The sequence below is a fragment of the Pagrus pagrus genome (genome assembly GCF_965226575.1).
Source record: "Pagrus pagrus genome assembly, chromosome: 11".
NCBI lineage: Eukaryota > Metazoa > Chordata > Actinopteri > Spariformes > Sparidae > Pagrus > Pagrus pagrus.
Window position 1 is genome coordinate 4,781,713 of NC_140195.1, and position 13,036 is coordinate 4,794,748.

Sequence of the window (13,036 nt, forward strand, 5' to 3'; positions counted from 1 at the left end):
GATTGCCCTCTTGTGACTTGTTTACATGGAAGAATACAATGAAAAATGAATGGTCAGGCTGACTGCACTGGGTTGATTTGATAAAAGTAAGCTCACCTTTTTTACAAGCTAGGAGTATCACAGAGCAACGCCTAGTTTCTACTGTATTAGTCATCTTCCCCAGCTGCCACTGTGACAGCTGTTGCCACACTTACCTCAGACTACCTTCAGAGAGAGCAAAAAGTACATTATTGACCACCGCTTTTGCTTCCAATCTCATGTCCTTGACGTCACCAGGTACGACACAGTACTCATCAAATGAAGAGACGATGGCTTCCTCGGGCTGGCAGTCTATCTCCATCCCCTAAAACAGAATGACATTAATGACTCAGCTGAAGCCCAGATGTTACTGTGTGCTAGTAAAACCTGCTGACGGAGGTCTCCATGACAGACACTTTCCTGAGAACAGAAAAATACGACTTCTGCCCTGAGACCAGAGGAGACAGTACATTTATTTTTTAAATGTGTCTAACCCACTGAAAGAAAAATCTCCATCAGTTTGTTGGAGTTTGATTTGCAGAGACTGGTTTCCTGTGTTAGGATGGGGGATCATGGGAGCCTGGCAGGTGCTCAGAGGTAGAGTTGTGGCCGTGGTGGTGCTCATTCTGTCCGCACAGTCATAAATGGGTTGGCCTGGTGATTAAAAGGAAAGACATCACAGTGGCATTGTTTTATGAATGTGAGCCTTGTGCAATAAGGATTTCACAACAGATCCTATCAATAAATGTTTAAAAGCTCATTTTTATAATGTTTTCCTGTATTTGATGCCCCTTTGTGTAGGATTTTTATTGATTTAATGGTGTTAATCTTTAAAATGTAATACTGATGCATGATTTTTTTTTTGTTTGTAGAAAAAAGAGACAGTCATCTTTTTTTAATATGACCACGAGAAGGCAGCGAATCAAATCAACTCTACACAAGGGCTGTAATCCATTATATAAACCAGCACTGGGCCAAAGTACAAAGTGTATTTGCGTTGTAAAATTCTGAGGAAACGATCCCTGTTTGTTCTAAGTCACATAGGTCTATATCAGAGAGACAAAAATGAACAACAGCAAGCTTTCTTTATGATTTTATTTACACACACACGCCTTCATTGACTTGTCTCTCAAGTCACACTTATGTATGTGTCGACATACATGGAATCAATACTACTGCACTGACATGATGGAGATGTGAGCTGTAATATTTGTGGACAGGATGTGAGGGTTCGGCTTTGCAATGAAAATTTGCAATGAAATTTTATTGTGGGAAAAACGCCCACGCATTCCTCCCCCGTTTCAGATTGTATGACTTGTTTACATGGAAGAACATAATGAAAAATGAATGGTCAGGCTGACTGCGCTGGGTTGATTTGATAAAAGTAAGCTCACCTTTTTTACAAGCTAGGAAATATTCAGAGAGCATCACAGAGCAACGCCTAGTTTCTACTGTATTAGTCATCTTTTAACTTTTACAACGCTCTTTAGCAAACATGCAGTGAAAGATTATTCCTTCCTATTATTCCTTTAATAAATGGAAAGCCTGGTTAAGAAAGCATTTGTGGGCCTGAGATGACTTAGAAGTGCTGGTGGAAAGTTATCATGTGAAATAAATCTCAAATAACGACACACTCTGATTAACATGCTGACGCACATCATGACCCAGACTCCTCACAAACCACCACGTTATCAGAGAACCTTGGTAACAAAAAACACAGCCACCAAACCAATAACACAGGGGCTGATACGACCTCCAAAGAACGACTACTGAAAATGCAGGTCACTTAGCCAAATGGGGCATCCGCTTGAAACGAGCCCCCCTCTTCCTCTTGACACGCTTCTTTCTTGCTTTTGTACATTCGATTACGCTGCAGAGAAATATCAGTAAGAACGCAAAAGATCCCCAGCCGAGCAGTAAATACCAAAATGGCTCCCCTGTCCATGCCCTGAAAAGACAACAAAAAATTTGATAAGTGACTGGTTTTCAGCCAACATTTTGTGGAGGTGTTTTAAAGGAAAAGTTCACCCAAAAATGAAATTTCAGTCATTATTTATGTCATTATGACACATGTCATTACGTCATTTTAAAACTATTCTGATCCTGACATCAGGGTCATTGCATACCAACTCACCTAGGGCCTCCCAGTTCATGTTGTGGAGTTTCTTGAAAACAATTAATGTCAAAACATCTATTAAATTCATGGGACCCTACAGAATCCTATAGCTGTACTCACAATAGTATTTAAGTGATGAATTTCTCTGGTATTGTACTGTAACACCCCCACCACTAGATGTCCGCCTGCCAATTTGATCAAGGGATCATTTGTCAGGGTGAAGTCCACCAGGTGGCACTGTAATAAAAGGAAATATTAGGGGATGTGTTTTTTTTTTTATCAGTACCCAGTTTGTATTTAAAATGGAGTAGCTGTACACAGTTTTTAATTTTTAAATGTTTTATTTTATTACAGCTTGTCTAAAATATTTGGGGCGACTGTGACTTTGAGCTGGAAAAACAAAACTAGTAAATCAAATCCACAAGTTTAATTTCTAGCATTTATGAGCTAGAAATTTAAAGTATATATATTTTTCCTTTTGCTCAATATTAAAGATTAATGCCCAATTATTGCTGTATCATACAAGTTTACTCATGCATCGCCACATCTGTATATTGCATATCAGATGGCTCATCTTTCATATTTGAATATTTAAAAAAACAACCAACTGTCTGTCTGTTCTTTACCTCTGTAAACTCCCTTCATCTAAACGTACAGAATCATTTCTAGATGGTAATACATTGTTTAAAATGTATTATATATTTTTTCCCTGTTGCAGATGATATCAGCTCAACACTTTTTTAATGTTAAAATAATAATATTTGCGATGACAAAAACAGTAATAAAGTATTTTGACCAGTTGGTTGAGACTTGACAGCACATTTCTTTACCTGGGTCACACAAGATTCAGTCGTGATAAACAAAGACTGTGAACATATTTTATATGTAACAATTATTTAAGTTAATGAAGAGTACAGTGTGTACACAGTGGCGAGTCTTTGTTATGGTTTTATTTCATCAGTTGAATAAAAAAGTGCAGATATAAAAAGAAGCCTCAAAACAATACAAAAAGGTAACACATTTTTTTTCCCTCACACACTTTACGTAACAACAGACAATATTTGTGTCACAATACTCAAAGTATTTCTTCTCTTCTTCTGTTACTAAACTAACTGACACTCTGAAAAGAGTTGAGGCATGTGGAACATATCTTATACGTTCAGGCACTATATGAGGGACTGTTTTACAGATCCCACTGTTGTCTCTGTAATGGCGAAAGCTGCCTCAGAGGATCCACTTAAAGCATAAGCGAAGGATTGCGCTCAATTTTCTGAGGATTATGAATCTCGGATTGGCGTTCAGAAAAACACTCTCAGGAAATGTCACAGGCCTGTGCCATCACATGCACATGGACGGCACGAAAACATTCAACGACATGTTCAACGACGAATGTCCAGCGACATTCCTCTTCTCATCTGGTCGCTTTTACAGCCAATTATTTTGAGCCAACTCGATTGCCGCGCTTTCTACAGGAAAACAGAAGAAGCAAAGAAACAAATTTAAAAAGGTTACATTTATAGACAAATTGTAAAAACCTGTCCAGCCCTGAAAGAGGAAATAAACCTCTGTGAAGAGTTTAAAGTGACCAGAGCAGGTGACTTTGAAGCCCAGGACAACTTGGAAGAGGGAAGAAAATAATCTTTAACATTAATAATAAATCATTCAGATACAGTATGAAAAAATATAAAAGCTTCTGCCCACTTTGTTTGTGCTCATACCTGGTGACTTGTCCTCGGTGCCCCTCCCCCAAGTCTTGGCCATTGCTAGTTTGGCTCTGCTTCAGACTCACGGCACCCTGCAAAGGATAATGGGTTATAGAGGATGGACAGGTGGATTCTTGCTCTTCACATTATTATTTGTTCATTTGGCATAAAATAGTTCAGATGCACGTGGTGGTCCATCTTCTTACCAAGAGAGCTACTTCCTCTTCAGCTTTTGGAGGGTTCTCCTCAACAAGGCGCTTCCGACTGCTGTAATCCAAAATTGAGTGATCAACATTACTGCGTATGTACGAGCGGGCAGACAAGTAGCAAGCAAAACACCGTAATCACCCACAAGACTATACCACCCATCTACAAAGAATACCTCACATAGAGACACACACACCAGGCCTGTTTGTCTTACTCCCCAACAAAAGTGCAAGTAGCTTAATTTAAATGTGAAGAACACACATCTCTTCAGCAGAAAGAATATATATCATACCACCAAATGTTTTGTTGTCACATTTTTTGACTCTCTCATATACAGCTAGTTCAGCATTACACACAACCAACTCTACCCCAACAAGGAAAAAGAGGCGTTTCCTAAGAAACATGTCAAGAAATCTGATGTATCAGCAGCCACTTCCTATTTCACGGAGAATAAATCAGCCAGTGTTAAAAGCTAAAGGACCAGGGCCGCACTTTCAGGCACAAACTATGGCTCGTTACTTCAACTTAACGGCATTCGGGGTGAATCTAAAAAATAACATCATAGACAATGTGTGCCTTCTGTAAACTACATGAACATTTCTATTAAGTAATTTTAATCTGTCAATAATAAATAAATAATCCATCCATCCATCTTCTTCCACCTATCTGGGGGCTGGGTCGTGTTGGCAGCAGGGTAAGAGGGGCTTTCCAGATGTCTCAACAACGTTTTCCAGATCCCAGGCTACATCAGATGTAAAACCCCTCCAGCGAGATGTGTCTACCCGGGGGTCTCCTCCCCGTTGGACGTGCTCGGAAAACCTCCAAAGTGAAGCATTGTAATCGGATGCTTCAACCACCTCAGCTTGATTCTCTCAGGCGACCGAGAAAACTCTTTTAACTTTTTTCTGTTCGTATCCTCGACCTCTTTCTTTCTGACACTATCCAGAGCCCATGACCACAGGTGAGGGTTGGAATGATGTAGATCAACTGGCAAATTAATGAATGTATATGAGTTAATAATAATTGGCTCAGCTCCCTCATCACCACAACAGTCTGGTACAACACCTACTTTACTGCTGATGCTGCAACAAACGACGCCCGTACATCTCAGGCTGGTAATAATAACAGTAATAATCTGTTGCCAATTATTCCACTCACCCTTTAAACTCTACCTTCAGAGTACATGTAGCACATTTGCCAATGCAAATGTGTGACATCTACAGAAAAGGAGATGATAAACGCAACCAACGCACCTCATCTTTCATACTCTAACTGGCTTCATCAGCAATGCTGCATTTCGTTGTCCTCCACATTTGAATGCGTATCAACACTTCATTAAAGCCTCCACACAGCACTTGGGGCAGAGCTTCTTGGACTGAGTGACATACAGTTCTGTGTAGGAGAGTGCTTTGAGGGCTTACTACAGCGCCCCCTTATGACAATGTTGACACTGTGGTGGAGAAAAAAACCCTTAATCGAAAAGCCTTACAAGTGCACAAAACTTCAACATGCAACACTTGACAGACAGAAAGCTTTCACAGTATGGAAAATACTGACTAAACACAAAGCACAGACATAAGAAAAGAAAAATGTGGAGAAGCCATGACAAGGATCAAGCACTGTCACTGCCATTGTTAAAGCCATTCAAAGGGTTAGTCTGCATAGTTGAATGAGACATTCAAACATATTACTCTTGTTGTGACCAGTGATGGACTCCATAGCCAGTGGCAGCGGCACCGGCAGCGACAGCGACTATTATGATGAGGAAAAAGGGGAGATGTTTAAACATGATGATTCAAAAAAGGTGGTTGGCCTAGAGGCCAACAAATGTAGCGGTGGGTATCATGACTTCAGTACAATATATATACAATACATTTAGGTAAGATTCCATCTAAACTTGGCCGGTGTGACGAATACCTTCTTCAAATACTGCTTGCAGCCGGTAAAAAAGCCATCAGCAGAATGTGGATGATTAAAGGACCCCTAACAAGATCAGAGTGCATCGGGACAGTAAATGAAATATATGGCATGAAAAGGTCGACTTTCTCCCTGAATCTTTGTATTGATAAATGTAACAGTTGTTCAAAGAAATGGTTACTATATCTTAATACAGCAGGGAATTAACAACAACTATGTTTTGTGTGATCTTGGATGCTGTACATATGTATTTAACTACCTATCTTTATGTATAGGGTACGTTTACTCATCTATATCATCACTGTTGAACAATTGCTGTAATTGGGAGATACACTGTGGAAACCTAATACTTGCTGGCTTTGTATTTGCTTTTCCTCCCCCCTGGAAAATATCTGAGCAACCCTTAGTGCCTGGTAATCTCACAACCATTGTATATGTGATGTTGAACTGCATCCCTTATACCTAATGTATCTCTGTGCTTGTTCACATTCACTCAAAACCTTGATAAAGAAATAATAATAATGTAGCAATGGGTAAATGGCTGACATCATCCTGACATGAAAAAAGGTTTAAAATGTTAATGTTCTTTTTATATACTTTTCTTTTTTTATAGCTTTTTCCTCTGTACTGCTCACATTCAGTGTCTCTCTTTGCTGCTAGCTCTCTCGACCACTTACTCAAATTGCGAACACTTTGTTTTCGCCCTTTCATCATTACTAGGAATGCAACTGTGCAAAGTGATTCACTATGCTCATACATACTTTAAGCTACAAATTGCATTCAATAATTACAAAATAATAATAAAAAAATTGTCTGAAAAGCAGTCAGAAGTAAAGAGTCATTGCTATGGAGATGAGACAGGCTCGTCTTGTCACATTCGTTCTCAGAACCTCACACATTGCAAGTTTTTAACTCATCTCTTTGTGAATCTTTGGTCTGAACCAGTGGCTTGCTGAATTCATTTTTGCGGGATCGATGGAAAAAATGGCAACAGCTGCACTACTGGTATTTTGTACAGGCCTAGCAGTACATGAAGGTGAACACATTAACTGAGAACACCCAAGATTCAAAGTACAAGTCATTTTTATACTGAGATAAAGCTCTTAAACAATTCTATGCATGTATAACTTTGAAATATCTAAATTACTCAAAATATTCGTCGACTAAAAAAGACAACCATAGTTTAGGCTTCCAAAAGCTGATGCCTGGTTGCCAGCCTTGCAACAACTTCTAAAGATAGTGTTGAGCCATGCACAGTCAGGTGACAACATGGCACATTGAGCAATCACCACATGAATATGCTCGAACCACTGAATGTGTGGCTTTGTTTTGTCACCCCAAATACAAACATGATGCCCCCAGAAGTCCTCCATAGTCTACTGTGATATCACCATGCTGTTCTTCTGAGGCCATCATCATTTAATTTGGGTGGACATTATCTATTTACATTCTTGCTCTACTTTTCAAGGATGAAGTTGTAACTTACCTCCTCCTATAGCTGCACCCACAACTGCTCCAACGTTTAGTGTGCCTGTTAAAAAAAACAATAAGAACAGAGAACTGTGTCAAACATTGGGTTTGATAAAACCATAATGCTCATCTGCTGGTTACAGAGGCCTTGAGGCGCGAGGGAAGAAATGTTTGTTTCTGGTAATCCATTTTCTAAGCCTGATCTAAATTGTTTTCTCTCCTGTCTTTTTGACTTGAAAAAGTTTTGCCAGAATAATCTTTATGGGTTCCTTAACTTTTGCAGGAAACCAAATGAACCAAAAAAAAAAAAAAAAAAAAAATCAAGATTTTCAGGGGTACATTTTTTTTATATTATATTGGATTAGGCTTGATTCATTAAAAGGGGCCTTGGCGGAGGTATGCGCTCTTTTGAGTGCCATTCAACTTGAAACTTTATTTAACTGCCTAGAAAAAGAAATTAAAACAAACAAACACAAAATGCTAATCTTATCCAAAAAGGTAAACTTCAATTAGCTGCACATACAGAATATTCTGTGATTGGCATACCAGTATGTTTTGTTCATGTTCAAAAATAACAGGTTGATTTTCAGATAAAGGCCAAACTTACATGTTGGGTGAGCAGATGACCACTGACCATCTGCCTGACATGTCAGGGTAGGCTCCCCTTCCATTATATAGAACGATGAGCACTCAAACGTGACCTCATCATTGGGTCTGTAAGAGGGTCGAGCACCATTAGTCAGGTGGCCATGTTTAACGTGAGGGTCTTCACAGTAAATGCCTGCAGATGAAAAAAAAGTAAATGGAAATCAATACAATTTAGAATATATTGATTGTGCTCAAACAGAAGCAACCCAAATCAGTGTGTAAAGCAAAAAAAAAATGCAATAATTTCAAAGAGAAGTGAGCAACATGGGTAATATCATCCATTCAGGTTTATGTAATTCTATATCATGATACTATCCTGATACCTGTATACTGTGGTAGTATAGTACCATATTCTGGAAAATCTAGTGGGAAACTGTTTATGGATTTCAAAAAACAGAAATCCATAAACTTATCTATTGAACTCAGAACCTTACAGATCAAGGAAGAGCGCTTCATCACGATCATTCAACAGTCCTGGTCATGGATTTTAACAGCTACCACATATTGTCTGCTGTCACATCATTCAATCTTACATGATTACTGACTTATGGAAAGTTATACGAGCCGAAAATAAAAACTGTAAAGGTTTGTATATGAAAAATACCGTCACTAGGGTCATTCAACTGAACAAACTGCACAATTTCATTGAGTGAACACACTGTATGGCTTAAGATAATTCTGTAGCATTAATATGGACTGGTATCTGTATGGGTGGGAATACGCCTTCTGTGAAAAGAAACAAAAACAAAAGGATTATGGAGGACAGTATTACTGCCATCAGAGATGTGGTAAGATCACACAGAAAGATCCAGTGTGTTCTTCCAGCATTATGTGGGAAGCACATACATGCTCGCATATGGAATCTGCAATGAAGTCACCAGGCTTTCACTTCGTTCTCAAACTTTTACCCATGAACAAAAAACTGTAATGAAAATGCCAAGATATTACACAGCAGCAAGGTCTTGTCTGAAAGGTATGGTAAGGTATTGAAGGGTAACCCCACCAATTTTACACATTAAAGTGTGTTTATATGTCTCTGGGAGTACTACCACTTTTCATCGTAGGCCTTTCATCTCATAAATAAAAACAATATGGCCTTAAAATAATACTGCCATTTTCTAGGCAATATAGCAATTCACAATCTATGTCTTGATATTTTTATATCTGCTCAAAAGAACTTTGTAAATGCTGAACTGGGACACAAGATCCGATATCTCAATAAATAACAGATATCATTTTCAATAATAATCCTTAGTAATGTGGAGACAATGACTGACTGGGTAAAGGTTAGTATTAGAATAAGTAGAAAACTCTGGTAAGTTCAGAAAATTAAATCACTTTACTGTAATGCAGCCTTTAAAGGCATTTTAGGGAATAAGACTCAATAATCTAATGTCTAACAAACTGGACCTTTAAAACCAGGAAAAGACAACACCATTGCCACATTACAATATAAAGATATACAAAATATTACTCTCATATAATTATAACAATATATTAATATTTCCCAGCCCTACCACATAGCAAAAGAAGGGGAAAAAAACAATTTAAATTAAACCTAAAAGGAAATCCCCAAATAGCCAAGTATAAAGGACGTGATGTGATTAAACTGATCACATCACATAAGTTGTTTTCATTTAACTTAGTTTCACATCTTGGAGGTTCAGGTGACCACTGACTGTTTATCTCACATGTCAAGGTCGACTGCCCGACCATTTTAAATCCTTTTCTGCACTTGTACTCGACCGTAGCCTTGTGTCCATGAGGTGGTCGAGAACCACTAATCCAGTCAGCATTTAAGATCTCAAGATCTTCACATTCAACCTCTGCAGGCAAAGAAAATTTAAAATGGAAATGATCATGTTTGTAAAAACGCATTTTTATATAAACACATTGAGACTACCAACCTTCACATATCGGCAACCTGTCCATCCACCCTTGTGCTCCACAAGTGATTTGACTTTTACCAACCAATCTGTAGCTAATCAAGGAAGTAAAAAGAATAATTGAATGTTTGACATCAGACAGCAACTTTAAGGAAAAACTATTGACCCTTGCATTTCACACGACAACACTGAAAATTAAGTAAGCCCTACTGAGCTTTGATTAGAATTAAATGTCATTTTATTTGGAAACAGGCTACATTATAGTGTGAAACTACAGTACTCACAACTACATTTCAAAAATAATTTAAATGAACATGAACCATCACATGAATCATCTCAGTTTATTAGTTACCCTTCATTGCAAGTGATCTCAATACGATCACCAAGCAAAGTCTCTTTAGGGTAATGAATTTGTCCATTTTCTACTTCTCCAGGATGGCCACAGTTATTCCCTGCGAAAAAGAAAACTCTCATTAGTATTAAACTCCACCCTTTAAAATGAGTGAATACCATTATGAACCAATGACAACAAACTGGTCACCAGATAATGTCAGTTTTTCCACATAAAAGAGCATTTTTATGATGATAAGCTGTAATTCACAAGAGGGATTCAAATTTGAGAATAGAGAATAAAAAGTGCTAATATTTACTCTCGCATTTTAGCATCACAGTACTCCAACTGCTAGCAGTACAAGTAATGGATGGGGACCCTCCTGCAGAATGGTAACCAATATCACAGGTAAAGGCGGCTTGATCCCCACTGGCGAAAGTTTCTTTAAGGATGTATTCGTCCTTCAAATGCATGTTGGGTCCTCCATCAGGTACAGAACAGTCTTGAGCTGTGATGAAAAATGAAGAAAGAGACAGATGAGCACCAGCAGTGAGGACAAGTGAGCGTTAGACCAAACACCAGCTTGTTTATAATAATAACAACACGTGTCACAAGCCTATCTGCGTAACTCACCATGAGCAGTGATGGCAAATCCTAAACAGCTCAGTAGTAGGAAGTCAGTGACGCCCATGATGGCAACTGGAAAGTCTGACTGAAGTCAGGGAGTTTTTAACTTTGCTCTGTTGTCAGAAATGGGCTTGGCCTCACAAAATGTGACGCAGTTTTGTTCTAAACCAAAGCTGTGTGTTACACCCAGAGCCTAGGGGGAACCCTGGCGCACAAGAAAATGAGACTCCCCTTTTCCCATCCACCACCAGCTGCAAAACATTTTTAAAGGTTTTATCTAAAAAACACATCTAGCACACAAACAGACATGCTGGTAGTCTGGCTGAGAGAGGAGAGCCCACAGGAACTGGGGAGAGCTGGCCTTTTAACTTCTGGCTTCGAGTCAGGAACCTATCAGCTCCCTGGACAACCTACACTCACTCACACACACCTGCAACCAATCACTGGGTCTGTATTTTATTCTATATGTTGTGGGTCATTCTATGGAAACGTCCATTTTTCTGTCCCTAGCCTTTACAGAAAAAATGACACCTAAAAAACATCACATTTCATATTTTTTTAATAAAACAACAGGTTATTTGAACAATTAATACCTCTTGGGTCATCAATTTGGCTATATTTCTTTTTTTTTTTCAATCAGTTAACATTCCCTCAGTCACGTATAGAAGGAGAGTGCTGTATATTTGAGTGCAAAACCATGTTTTTCTTCCATTTCAAATGCAATAATGTACACATAACTATCAAATGTATGACAGAAATAAAATTCAAAACAAAAGACAGAAACAACCATTTTGTAAAATTCATTTTTTGTGAATATACCGTACCCTGGTGTTACCATCACCAAATGTATCCTTCACGTTTCCCAGCAAGACTTTGAAAGCTATAACCCAGAAACAATTTTCCACTATTCTAACACTAACCCTGTAGCCAAAGCATTCATAGAGTGTGATGTAATGGAGCCGACCCTGCTAGAGTGTGTGAAGTGATGTATTCCCCTAAGCGATAAGTTCTGGCTTTTATTAGTAATGCTCCTCTTTTACTATTTTTTTCTATTTCCTTCTCCAAAACTCCAAAACAACCAGATGAGAGAACCACCAAAACCTTAACTTCAAAGTTGCAACAAGGCTCTCTGATGTCTAGCTCCTGATGGGAGGGCTGCTAGATGTATTCTGTAACCACAATGGATAAACATATTCTATCTAGCTTTAAAATGTCCAAGATTTGATGTAAAAATGCATACAAATCTGACACATTACATTAATTGTAAATCCTTTCTTAAAACTATATAATATACGTAAAGATTAAATAATGATTGTTTGTCAACAATCATTCAACAATCATCAATTGTTTAACAAAAAACACAGCCACCAAACCAATAACACAGGGGCTGACACGACCTCCAAAGAGCGACCACTGAAAATGCAGGTCACTTAGCCAAATGGGGCATCGGCTTGAAACGAGCCCGCCTCTTCCTCTTGACACGCTTCTTTCTTGCTTTTGTACATTCGATTACGATGCACAGAAATATCAGTAAGAACGCAAAAGATCCCCAGCGGAGCAGTAAATACCAAAATGGCTCCCCTGTCCATGCCCTGAAAAGACAACAACATTTGATTAGTGACTGGTTTTCAGCCAACATTTTGTGGAGGTGTTTTAAAGGAAAAGTTCACCCAAAAATGAAATTTCAGTCACTATTTTCCTCACTCCCATGCTGACGCCCCCAAAATGGCTCCCTACAGCTTGTCCGCCCTAATCAAGGACTAATCAATACACCGGACAAACTGTATGGAGTCACTTTATGTTTTTGTTTTGGGGTGTTTTTGGCATTTCAACACAAGTCCCCATCTTCTTTAGCTCTTTAGGAGATTGTTGTAACACTGTTTTGCCGTGAAGCTCCAGAAATGTCCATCAGACTACGAAACTTCATCCCAGTGTCCATCGGCATGAGGGTGAGGAGACAATGACAGAATTTAGATTTTTGGATGAACTTTTCCTTTAAGACATCGAGTTTGCTTTCATTTCCATTAAAGTGAGTGCATTTTTTTTTTAAAATGTGTCTAACCTGCTGAAAAAAAAATCTCCATCAGTTTGATTGATTTGCAGAGACTGGTTT

At 38.6% G+C, this 13,036-nt stretch overlaps 1 protein-coding gene across 1 annotated transcript; it reads right to left on the minus strand.

Moving 5' to 3' along the window:
• Positions 1–3,064: 3,064 nt before the first annotated feature.
• LOC311265415 (complement decay-accelerating factor-like) lies at positions 3,065–11,167 on the minus strand. The gene is made up of 10 exons (XM_084367038.1): positions 10,930–11,167; positions 10,616–10,804; positions 10,318–10,417; positions 9,987–10,060; positions 8,039–8,212; positions 7,448–7,492; positions 5,736–5,796; positions 4,044–4,104; positions 3,853–3,929; positions 3,065–3,600 (listed from the first exon to the last, which is right to left on the minus strand). The coding sequence occupies exons 1-10, from the start codon at positions 10,985–10,987 to the stop codon at positions 3,570–3,572; spliced, it is 870 nt and encodes a 289-aa protein (XP_084223164.1). The 5' UTR covers positions 10,988–11,167; the 3' UTR covers positions 3,065–3,569.
• Positions 11,168–13,036: the final 1,869 nt, after the last annotated feature.